The 13711-nt window shown below is 39.3% G+C and overlaps 1 protein-coding gene across 1 annotated transcript; it reads right to left on the reverse strand.

Annotated features, from left to right (window-relative positions):
* Nucleotides 1–10626: 10626 nt before the first annotated feature.
* LOC102802951 (acetylserotonin O-methyltransferase-like) lies at nt 10627–12566 on the reverse strand. The gene has a single exon (XM_006823652.2). It carries the CDS (start codon nt 12511–12513, stop codon nt 11491–11493), a length of 1023 nt encoding a protein of 340 aa, XP_006823715.1. The 5' UTR covers nt 12514–12566; the 3' UTR covers nt 10627–11490.
* Nucleotides 12567–13711: the final 1145 nt, after the last annotated feature.

Raw genomic sequence — 13711 nt, forward strand, 5'->3', positions numbered from 1 at the left:
CAGCAACCATTAAAAAGCATGCAAACAAATAAATAAAATATCAAATATAAATTCAATCAGAATGGATTATATAGTGTTCGAATTAAATGTTCAGTTTTTCGCACAACACTGTCAGCTATTGTATGTATGTTCTTTATGGAATGTTCAGGCAGTTACCAGCTTTCCAACATCGGTCTTGAATTCATCTGCTCTTGACAACTTCAGCTTAATGTTGACTTGAACAGCAGTAATGCACAGCACCAGTGAATAACTACAGTGGGGTTTCCTAGAAAGGCATCAAACGTCTTCAACACAGCTTGGAGACACGCCACAAAGATTTGAGTTTTTACTGTATCACCAAGAGCTTCACCTTAAAGTGACAAGTCTACAAGAGTTTCGTATACTGGAGATGTGATTTATTCAAGCAACAGTGCAGGTCTGCTTAACACTATACAGTGAACGATCCGTAATGTAAGACCAAGCACATTCATGAACATCGTATTCACAATCTTAAGCTCCGTAAAAACTGAAAAATACAGATAAATACAAATAACAATAACGTAGCAACACAATTACATTTATAGTAACGATATGCTAGGTATGTCGAATAATAGTAACAAATGATCGTTTTTCCGATCTACTCAAAACATCTAAAATACTTGATAACAAGATAAATCTTGAACAAAAAGAAGGCAAAAATAGTGTAAATGCAACGGATACATTATGGGCACATAGTTACCTCATTGGCGACCTGTAAAGCCTTGGGATAATCGAAAGTATCCGAAATTCACAGTGACATAACAGAAAACAGCTTTCATGTCTAGTATGTATCAACAAAACGGCAAAAAGGCGAATGGATACAATAGGGCAAGTCACTTAGAAAGATCAAATAAGTAATGAGTAAAAGTATTCAAAATACAACACAAAATAATTATTACTATCAATAAAAGACCCCAAACACAACAAGGAGTCTACAAATGCATAAAATTCATGAAACAAAAAGGAACTATTTTCTATGCATAATGGCACACCACCGCGAAGGTGAAGCTATTCGATCTGTTTGTTTCGCGATGCTCTTCCAACATTCTAAGAAAAGTACCAAGATCATCTCACAGTGAAACTACGGATCCCAACAGAACAATAGATCAAGATCTCAAAGAAAGGACCAATATACATGTGAAAGATGCTGGTTGTCAGGGCATAGTTCGCAAGCGTGACAAATCACTTTCATCCATGATTGTGCCTGTATGGATCTCCAGCAAAGAAGATCCTAGTGAAGAGATGTTAGTATATGCACTACTTGATACACAGTCTGATACTACATTTGTATTGAATCATGCTGCAGAGCAGCTCAAAACAAAGTCAGATCCAGTTAGTCTTCGTTTAACAACCATGACTTCAAGTGATCGTGTTATTCCCTGCAGAAAGTATCCCAATCTCAGTGTTCGTGGATTTGATTCTGATGTAATGGTTACACTACCAACTGCATACTCGTTAGAGTACATTCCAGTCAACAAATCGCATATACCAACTCCTGAGATTACAGAAAAATGGCCTCATCTCCACCAAATCGCTCATAGGATACATCCCATACAGAAGTGTGAAGTAGGTCTATTAATCGGTTATGATTGTCCCCAAGCCATTGCACCTCGTAACTGCATCACAGGAGTGGGAAATCAACCATTCGCCATAGAAACAGACCTGGGATGGAGCATTGTTGGGCAGATGACACAGGCAGAAGAGAGTGAAAATATTTTCGGTGTTTCACATAGAATACTTACCAAGGTAATACCAGACAACTTGGTACTCAGCATTAATAGTACTGGGGATGCACATAACTCTTATGAAAAGCAGTATACACCATCAGAGATTTGCTATGCTTTCAAGACTTCAACAAAAGAACAGATTGTCAGTCCTTTGGATGTAGTGAAATTACTTGAATCTGATTTTAATGAAACCAGAACTGATGATGTGTTTATGTCTCAGGAAGATTTCCGGTTCATGAAGATTATTGAGAATGGTATTCACAAGGGAGATGATGGGCTTTATACAATGCCACTCCCGTTTAAACATGATAAACCTAAATTGCCAGACAACAAGATTATGGCAGAGAATCGCTTGCAGTACCTTCGGCGTCGATTTAAGAGTGATCCTAAGTACTTAAATGACTATAAAGTGTTCATGCAGAGCATCATTTCAGCGGGCGATGCAGAATTAGTTGAGAAACAAGAAGAAGAATTCGGACATGTCTGGTACATACCTCACCATGGAGTCTAACACCCCAAAAAACCTGGTAAAATACGTGTTGTATTTGACTGTAGTGCCAGATACAAAGGAACAAGCCTAAATGACCATTTATTGCAAGGTCCAGACCAAATAAATTCTCTTGTTGGTGTTCTTTGTCGCTTCCGGAAAGAGAAGATTGCTATCATGTGTGATATCGAGAGAATGTTCCATAGATTCAGAGTAGCAGAGCAGGATAGAGATTTTCTTCGATTTCTTTGGTGGAAGAATGACGATATAGATTCTGACCCAGTTGTATACAAGATGAGAGTACATCTCTTTGGTGCAGTGTCTTCACCGGGGTGTGCGAATTATGGTCTTAAACGTATAGCTAAAGATAATCAACAGTATGGTAGTGATGTAGTCTACTTCGTTAACAGGAATTTTTATGTAGATGATGGCCTGCAAAGTGTTGAATCAGTGTCTAAAGCTGTTAAACTCATTCAAGATGTTCGTGATCTTTGTGCAGAAGGGAATCTTCGTCTGCACAAATTTGTTTCCAATAGCAGGAATACTATGGAATCGATACCTATCTCAGAGCAAGCACAAGGCATCAAGGACTTAGATCTTTCTTCCAGTGACCTACCAGTAGAAAGAGCCCTCGGTGTTGAATGGTGTGGAGAATCAGATTCCTTTCAGTTCAGACCAGCCATTAGAAATCATTCCCCTACACGTCGTGGTATCCTGTCAACTGTGGCTTCGATATTTGATCCACTTGGATTTCTTGCACCACTTGTCTTGTGTGGTAAATGTATTTTACAGGAGATGTGCAAGAAGGGTATGGAATGGGATGAACCCCTACCAGATAATCTTAGTACAAAATGGGAATCATGGCTTTCTGAAATTCCTAAGTTGGCTGATCTCAAAATCAGGAGATGCTACAAACCAGAAGGTTTTGAAGACTTGAAGAAAGTTGAGCTGCACCATTTTTCAGATGCTAGTCTTACAGGATATGGACAATGTTCCTATCTGAGATTAGTTGATGTTCATAGTAACATACATTGCTCCCTTGTCTTAGGAAAAGCAAGAGTCACTCCTCTGAAACCAGTGACTGTTCCCAGGTTGGAACTTCAAGCTGCAGTTACTTCCATTAAAGTCAGCAACTTCCTAAACAAAGAATTAGACTATGAAAACATAGACAATTTCTACTGGACAGACTCAAATGTAGTACTTGGTTATATTGGAAATGAAGCACGTCGCTTCCATATATATGTGGCGAATCGCATACAGAGAATTAAAGATGCTTCTGTAGCTGAGCAATGGCACTACATTCCCAGTGCAGAAAACCCTGCAGATCATGCATCCCGTGGCCTAGATGTGGCAGGCTTGCAGAAGTCAAACTGGTTCACCGGTCCAGCCTTTTTATGGAATGAAGAACTACCATCTTTTGGCAATATGAACATAGATCTACAAGAAGATGATCCGGAACTGAAAACTGCAAAGGTGTTGGCTACTACCGTAGTTAATTCATCAATGCTGCATCATTTGGAGTGCTTCTCAGACTGGTCCAAGGCAGTAACTGCAATTGCTGTATTACATCAATACATTTCCAGGAAGCTTAGGCAGACTACTATTTCACCACAAGAAGCTAGACAGAAAGCAGTGATGACCATCATAAAGTGGGCACAACAAGATGCATTCGCTGAAGAAATAGAAGACTTAAATCGTCATGCCAATTCAAACGATGTATTATCTGTGAAAAGAAACAGCTGTCTAATTTCATTAAGTCCTTATTTAGACGATCAACAAGTACTGAGAGTAGGTGGACGATTGAAGAGATCTACCATGCCTGACCATGTTAAACATCCCATTATTCTTCCTAAGAAGAATCATGTGTCGTCTATGATTATTGGATGGTGTCATAGAAAGGTGGCTCACCAAGGCAGAGGAATGACCGTGAATAATCTAAGATCAAGTGGATTTTGGATTCTGAACTGTAGTTCAGCAGTTGCATCGTACATATTCAGATGTGTCCTGTGTCGAAAACTTAGAGGAAAGGCCAACACACAAAGAATGGCAGATCTTCCCAAGGATCGTTTAGAGCCAGCTCCACCATTCACATACTGTGGAATGGATTGTTTCGGCCCATTCATCATTAAGGAACGTCGATGTAGAGGGAAACGATATGGTGTAATTTTTACTTGTTTGGCCCTTCGTGCTGTTCACATAGAAACTATAGAAGAAATGTCTACTGATGCATTCATTAATAGCTTACGTTCATTCATTGCTATCAGAGGTCCTGTAAGACATATACGATGTGACAGGGGATCTAACTTCATTGGTGCCAAAAATGAGCTTTATCGTGAAATGCAGGCACTAGATAAAGAAACAATCCAGGACACATTGCAGAGTGTTCAATGTGAGTTCATATTCAATTCTCCAGCTTCTAGTCACATGGGAGGTGTCTGGGAACGCCAGATTAGGTCAGTAAGGAACGTGCTTGCAGGAATCCTTGAGCAAGCTAAAGCCAGGCTGAATACTTCGTCTCTCAGAACATTCTTATATGAGTCTATGGCCATCGTCAATAGCCGGCCTTTGACAACAGAGCACTTGAATGATCCTATGGGACCGACTCCACTTTCTCCTAATCAGCTCCTGACAATGAAATCTGATGTTGTTGCACCACCTCCAGGTAATTTTGTGAAAGAGGATCTATATGCTCGTAAACGATGGCGCACAGTTCAGTATCTAAGCAATTTATTCTGGACAAGATGGCGAAAGGAGTATTTGATAAATCTCCAGTCCAGGCAGAAATGGCAAAAGACGAAAAGAAACATACAGGTAGGTGACATTGTACTTCTTCAAGAAGAAGACACCATTAGATCTCATTGGAGATTAGCAAAGGTAATAGAAACCATTAATGACAAAGATGGACTTGTACGACGGGTCAAGATTCTTATGGGTGACCCAAACTTAACCAAACGAGGTAAGAGAACAACTAATTGCTCTATTCTAGAGAGACCTATCCATAAACTTGTTCTACTTGTGGAAAACAATTCTGAAGACCACCACCCCTGATGTAGCCCTGATGGGTGGGAGCAGTATAGAGTACACTCGTTATCGTAGGTTTTTTGGTACATGTTATAGAAAATCATAAATGATTTTGGGTGGGAGTGTGGCTGCCGCCCTCTATTGGCAGATTTGAAATGTTCTTTCTTAGAATGTTGGAAGAGCATCGCGAAACAAACAGATCGAATAGCTTCACCTTCGCGGTGGTGTGCCATTATGCATAGAAAATAGTTCCTTTTTGTTTCATGAATTTTATGCATTTGTAGACTCCTTGTTGTGTTTGGGGTCTTTTATTGATAGTAATAATTATTTTGTGTTGTATTTTGAATACTTTTACTCATTACTTATTTGATCTTTCTAAGTGACTTGCCCTATTGTATCCATTCGCCTTTTTGCCGTTTTGTTGATACATACTAGACATGAAAGCTGTTTTCTGTTATGTCACTGTGAATTTCGGATACTTTCGATTATCCCAAGGCTTTACAGGTCGCCAATGAGGTAACTATGTGCCCATAATGTATCCGTTGCATTTACACTATTTTTGCCTTCTTTTTGTTCAAGATTTATCTTGTTATCAAGTATTTTAGATGTTTTGAGTAGATCGGAAAAACGATCATTTGTTACTATTATTCGACATACCTAGCATATCGTTACTATAAATGTAATTGTGTTGCTACGTTATTGTTATTTGTATTTATCTGTATTTTTCAGTTTTTACAGAGCTTAAGATTGTGAATACGATGTTCATGAATGTGCTTGGTCTTACATTACGGATCGTTCGCTGTATAGTGTTAAGCAGACCTGCACTGTTGCTTGAATAAATCACATCTCCAGTATACGAAACTCTTGTAGACTTGTCACTTTAAGGTAAAGCTCTTGGTGATACACCGCTAACGTCATCTTCGGGTATTTAGCGGCGAAGGCGTAAGCCAAGGCACCGGTACAACCACCGAGATCGCACGCATTTGTGTAATGCGACAAATCGAACAGAGTTACCAGTTCACGCATAAACACGGACGACATTGAATGCATTTCCGTCATGAATCCCTTCCTTTCATTGGGATCGCGATAAAGTTCGTCGAAGTAATTGCGGCTGCCATACACTCGCGGTATTTGTGATTTGCCTTCTCTCACTGCATGAGTCAAGTTGCCAACCAATTGGTAATCAATAAGACTGGTCCCAACAAAGAGAGGACGCATTGACAACGGACTTGATGAAGTCAGATATTTCTTCGACTCGGGCGTATTGCGGAATAGGCAATCTCCATCAACATTAGCATCATGTATTTTCTCCAACAGTCCCATCCCAACACACGCGTTGAGTATGCATTCTATACGGTCGGCGTCTGCCTCTACCATTTCTAAGACTTGTTTGACACTCCTGGGTCCATCTTCCAGTATATCAAACAAGTTCAAGTTAATAGCTGCGATGCATACTTGGGTCTTCGTATAGGACATCAGCAAACCGTACAAGTGAGACGCCATGTTTGGGCGCAGTCGACTTGTCAGGGCCACCTCTGAAATGAGAGAGGTCTCGTTGATTTATAGAGTTGAGTCAGAAGCGTAAAAAAATACACGATACTGCCCACTCGCTTTCTCCAATACACTCGGTATCAACCAAGTAGGCTGTATTTGAAAGAATGTCTGACTACTAGTATTTAAGATTACCGTATTAGACGAAGTGTAATTGGGGGCCAATGTCATTGATAAACAAAATGGCAGCTTATGGCGCATGACACCATGCAGCCCGGGAGAATATTTAGCAGTTCTCTATAATTGCGGTGGATTAATTATTTTAACTGCGTGATGTCAACATATTCAAAGTGTGCGATAATATATTTACCCATAAATCAAAGAGGGAATGTGGGTAGTATTTGGTTGAGTATTTTTTTTAATTAAAAAATCAGTATGGCCAAGTTACAATTTTGGCTGCAAACATAGCACTCTCAAGGAAATAATACAAAACGTGCCTGGATGCATATGTATTAGTTTCTCATCATATACATAAAGTCATATATTATTGCTCACACAATTTCTAAATTTCGCGTATAATAGCAGTTTGCTCGAAGTCTGGTCAGAATTGAGATCGCATTCACGATTCTATTTGTGTGCAAAAGTCTTTCGAACAAAAACACATGGAATTCATTTAGTATATTACACTTGTTATGACTGTCTGGGCATAATTCCACAATAACAACAAATATTTCAGGGGAAATATACACACTCGTTTAATTATAGCAAACACGCTATAATTGCCTACTTGACATTCATTGTGCCATTCTCACTGGATTTATTTGATTTTATTTATATAAAAACAATCAAACACACAAATCCGTCACGCTATTTTTTTAAAAAATATGTTACATACCATTCCCCCAATGTAACACTATACTTTGTATTAGTACACAAAACTGTTAAAAGACATATACCATTTCTCGAAGTGACAAAAAACTAAACCAAGAGCTTGTCAGTATATACTAGTAGCAACCATTCCAAAACAACAAGTGGCATCAATGACTACTACTGACGAAGTGAAAACATCGCGGGCATGAATGTTCAAGGCTGTGCATGCAGTCGACCATTAATTATTAAAGGGCGATAGTCGTCGCGCCGCGCATTCGCGAGATATGGGTCTGGGACAGTTGTGTGTGAGAAAAATACTGAGACAGTGGTGTGTGAGAAACATACTGAGACAGTGATGTCTGAGAAAGATACCGAGACAGTGGTGTCTGAGAAAGATACTGAGACAGTGATGTGTGAGAAAGATACTGAGACAGTAATGTGTGAGAAAGATACTGAGACAGTGGTTGTTGAGAAAGATACCGAGACAGTGGTGTGTGAGAAACATACTGAGAGAGTGGTGTGTGAGAAACATACTGAGACAGTGGTGTGTGAGAAACATACTGAGACAGTGATGTGTGAGAAAGATACTGAGACAGTGGTGTGTGAGAAAGATACTGAGACAGTGGTGTGTGAGAACAAACTGAGACAGTGGTGTGTGAGAAACAAACTGAGACAGTGATGTGTGAGAATGATACCGAGACAGCGGTGTGTGAGAAATATACTGAGACAGTGATGTGTGAGAAACATACTGAGTCAGGTATGTGTGAGAAACATACTGAAATAGTGGTGTGTGAGAAATATACTGAGACAGTGGTGTGTGAGAAACAAACTGAGACAGTGGTGTGTGAGGAACATACTGAGACAGTGGTGTGTGAGAAATATACTGAGACAGTGGTGTGTGAGAAACATACTGAGACAGTGATGTGTGTGAATGATACCGAGACAGTGGTGTGTGAGAAATATACTGAGACAGTGGTGTGTGAGAAACATACTGAGACAGTGATGTGTGTGAATGATACCGAGACAGTGGTGTGTGAGAAATATACCGAGACAGTGGTGTGTGAGAAATATACCGAGACAGTGGTGTGTGAGAAATATACCGAGACAGTGGTGTGTGAGAAATATACCGATACAGTGGTGTGTGAGAAATATACCGAGACAGTGGTGTGTGAGAAATATACTTAGACAGTGGTGTGTGAGAAATATACCGAGACAGTGGTGTGTGAGAAATATACTGAGACAGTGGTGTGTGAGAAACACACTGAGACAGTGATGTGTGTGAATGATACCGAGACAGTGGTGTGTGAGAAATATACCGAGACAGTGGTGTGTGAGAAATATACCGAGACAGTGGTGTGTGAGAAATATACCGAGACAGTGGTGTGTGAGAAATATACTGAGACAGTGATGTGTGTGAATGATACCGAGACAGTGGTGTGTGAGAAATATACTGAGACAGTGGTGTGTGAGAAATATACCGAGACAGTGGTGTGTGAGAAATATACCGAGACAGTGGTGTGTGAGAAATATACCGAGACAGTGGTGTGTGAGAAATATACTTAGACAGTGATGTGTGTGAATGATACCGAGACAGTGGTGTGTGTGAAATATACTGAGACAGTGGTGTGTGAGAAATATACCGAGACAGTGGTGTGTGAGAAATATACCGAGACAGTGGTGTGTGAGAAATATACTTAGACAGTGATGTGTGTGAATGATACCGAGACAGTGGTGTGTGAGAAATATACTGAGACAGTGGTGTGTGAGAAACATACTGAGACAGTGATGTGTGTGAATGATACCGAGACAGTGGTGTGTGAGAAATATACCGAGACAGTGATGTGTGAGAAATATACCGAGACAGTGGTGTGTGAGAAATATACCGAGACAGTGGTGTGTGAGAAATATACCGAGACAGTGGTGTGTGAGAAATATACCGAGACAGTGGTGTGTGAGAAATATACTGAGACAGTGGTGTGTGAGAAATATACTGAGACAGTGGTGTGTGAGAAATATACTGAGACAGTGGTGTGTGAGAAATATACTGAGACAGTGGTGTGTGAGAAATATACCGAGACAGTGGTGTGTGAGAAATATACTGAGACAGTGGTGTGTGAGAAATATACTGAGACAGTGGTGTGTGAGAAATATACCGAGACAGTGGTGTGTGAGAAATATACCGAGACAGTGATGTGTGAGAAAGATACTGAGACAGTAATGTGTGAGAAAGATACTGAGACAGTGGTGTGTGAGAAATATACTGAGACAGTGGTGTGTGAGAAATATACTGAGACAGTGGTGTGTGAGAAATATACCGAGACAGTGGTGTGTGAGAAATATACTTAGACAGTGGTGTGTGAGAAATATACCGATACAGTGGTGTGTGAGAAATATACTGAGACAGTAATGTGTGAGAAAGATACTGAGACAGTGGTGTGTGAGAAATATACTGAGACAGTGGTGTGTGAGAAACATACTGAGACAGTGGTGTGTGAGAAATATACCGAGACAGTGGTGTGTGAGAAATATACCGAGACAGTGGTGTGTGAGAAATATACTTAGACAGTGGTGTGTGAGAAATATACCGAGATAGTGGTGTGTGAGAAATATACTGAGACAGTGGTGTGTGAGAAATATACTTAGACAGTGGTGTGCGAGAAACATACTTAGACTGTGTGATTTGTGAGAACGGTACATCCTAAGCTGCATTTGAGTGCCACTGCTAAATGTATTTAAAGTTTTAATTCTCATTTCAAAGTAGGCAGGCTCGTGATGGGCCATATACAGTGCCATAATAGTATACATACATATAAAGTGGATGGAACATGAAACTAACCAATGTTAAGTTTTTGTTGGAACTATGCAGCATATTTCGAGTTTAAAATCGTATACAGGTCAACAACCTAAACTGTCTTAAAATTTACACATATCACGAATATGTCTGCCTATTTACTATATGAATTTGGCTGTTGCAAAACGAAAAGAAGCATATGGAATAGATAAAAACAAATATTTGTATTTTTGAAATTGTTTTTAATATATTTTTACTAATAAAAATGCGATCAGCACGGTATCTGACCGACCACTCTACAGTGATACATATTCTGTTGTCAATATTAAGATTAATAAAAGACACAAATTTCACATTTTTTGAAAAGCACAGCGCAAGTACAATGCTATGTTTTTCTGCGATTGTGTGTTGTTATCTGTTTCCAGGGAAACTAAAGGTGGGTACAATCCAAGTTTGGAGCTTGATTTTGATTCATGTTTGTTGACCATTTCCGTACATCAATGCCTTCACATCGTTGTCTGATAATTTTCAAAAATACAGTTTCGTTTTATTGCTACTTGCCTCAACTTTGCCTCTTTATGGAAATAAAAACCAAAATTATACCGGATTTCTATACTGTGTAATATCGATCCGAAACATCGACAATCTACGTTTTTTTTCCAGTTGTAACCTCGAATTAATTATAGTGTTAATTCTTGTTTAAAGGGCGGCAGTCGTCGCGCCGCGTCCTGTTCGATATGGGACTCATAGCGACGTATACAACGCGTGTAAAATACATTGTTTATATACATGAAATTCGAACACGCGCTGCGCGACGACCACCGCGCTTTAAATTCTAGTTTAAATGCATAATGTCTGCAACTGCGTAATTTATTCCTACTGATCGGAAATTGTTGTATTAGTTGAGCTTTTTGTTGTAAAGTTGAGAAACTTAAATGAATATGTTTTGTATATTTGCCATTGAAATATCAACAAATAAATCATAATAATAATATTAGAAATCACAAGAGACAACATGGCCTCGCCCATATATATACTGGTACCTACACAGATTGAATACTCGTGAGTTAACCCATTCCTACTCATCACATTTTCTTTGCCAAAATTGCATCGTGGACAATACCACTTCTTTTCACTTGTACGTCAACAAATCCATGCTTTTCCAGAAGCTGCGTTATTTCGTGGGCGCTTCTCTGCTTCCCTCCATCGAAAGTTGCCATCATCACCATGCAAAGAGCAGTTGTTGTGATGGGACCTGTTTTATCGTCATCATACAGAGCTTCTATGATAAGTATGGCACCTCCAGAATCCAATGCATTGTATGCCTTCGTTAAAATTCCCCCAATACGATCGTCAGACCAGTCATGTAATATATTACTTAAAACGAACAAATCGCTGTTCGGAAACGGGCCAGCAAAGAAATCGCAAGCTATGAATGTTACTCTTTCCGACTTCGGGTCGATTGGCGTGAAGTGACCTGCTAGTGCAATAACGTCAGGAATATCCAGTACCGCTAACGTCATCTTGGGGTATTTGGCGGCGAAGGCGTAAGCCAATGCACCGGTACAACCACCGACATCGCACGCATTTGTGTAATGCGACAAATCGAACAGAGTTACCAGTTCACGCATAAGCACGGTTATTGTTGAATGCATTTCTGCCATGAATGCTTTCATTTCATTGGGATCGCGATAAAGTTCGTCGAAGTAATTGCGGCTGCCATACACTCGCGGTATTTGTGATTTGCCTTCTCTCACTGCATGAGTCAAGTTGCCAACCAATTGGTAATCAATTCGACTGGCCCCATTAAAAATAGGAAGCATTGACAACGGGCTTGATGAAGTCAGATATTTCTTCGACACGGGCGTATTGCGGAATAGGCAATCTCCATCAACATTAGCCATATGTATTTTCTCCAACAGTCCCATTCCAACACACGCGTTGAGTATGCATTCTATACGGTCGGCGTCTGCCTCTACCATTTCTAACACTTGTTTGACACTCCTGGGTCCACCTTCCAGTATATCAAACAAGGTCAACTCAATAGCTGTAAAGCATACTTGGGTCTTCGTATAGGACATCAACAAATTGTACAAGTTGGATGCCATTTCAAGGTATATTCGCCTTTTCAGAGCTCAGAAAATACTGTTCTCAACACGGAACAGGTGGTTATAGTGTGGGTTTACTAATCTGCACCCGCTAAAATTAGAATATTACTAATTTAAAATGCGCTTTCCACGATTCGTGCTCTTCCATTCGTTTGAATTTTGACTACAAGCTTAATTACATAGGTTCGTTATTATTAAGATGGAAAGTTCTAATATTAAAAACACACATTTGTAATGGGAGTAATCTTCGTGGGTTCCTGGAGATTTTTATCTTGAATTCTCGAATAATTATTCAACAATTATCGTTTTGACCGATATGTGATGGCATTTTTTTTTTAATTGCGTTAAATTAAATCGAGTTCATTGGAATAATTTCATTATTCACCCGAGTAAATTATAACGTTCAAGTCAATAAGCTGCAGTGCATATATGGGTCTCGGTATTGGACGCCATTTCATGGTATAGTCGTATTACTAATCCGCGCCCGCTAAAATCAGAATATTACTAATTTAAAATGTGTTCAGCACGATTCCTGCTCTCTCATTCGTCTGAATTTTGACTACCAGCTTAATTACACACGTTTCGTTATTATTAAGATAGAAAGATCGAACGAGTATTAAAAATATGCCGCGTATGGGATCCTGGATATTTTTTTTTTTTTTTTGAAAACGTTGTCGGGAATCAAACACATTTAAATACATATACGTGCATATAAAGAAACTGTCGTTAAAAAGTACATAAATTACGTCTAATACAAATTTCGTAGTATTCACAATAATTTTAAGCTTCTCTTGGTTTTTTTTGAAGCATAACGCAAGTACACTGCTAGGTTTGTCTGATGTCATAAAAAGAACACAGTCGGTGAGATCTGGGTGTTTGAAATTGTAAGTCGGCTAAACTTTTGTTTCCGTCTTTGAGTAACGAAGTTGAAACCTCTGTTTAATTAATGATGATCAGACAAAGCAATGTTATTTACGTATATTTTTTCTCCTGACTGTTTCAATAAATTAATATGAGCTGATAATTGCTTTCCAGACCAAAAGTGAACATTGTATATTGTCTGAAACTAATTCATGTCCGCTGAGGACAATGACTATTCTGTGTATCAATGTACTAGTATTTACGGCGTTGTCTTAAAACATTCAGAAGTACAGTTGTAACAAGTGTCCCACACTTTGCCTCAACTTAAACCATGTTA

This window comes from Saccoglossus kowalevskii, chromosome 12 (genome assembly GCF_978046115.1).
Source record: "Saccoglossus kowalevskii chromosome 12, keSacKowa6.1, whole genome shotgun sequence".
Classification (NCBI taxonomy): Eukaryota; Metazoa; Hemichordata; class Enteropneusta; family Harrimaniidae; genus Saccoglossus; species Saccoglossus kowalevskii.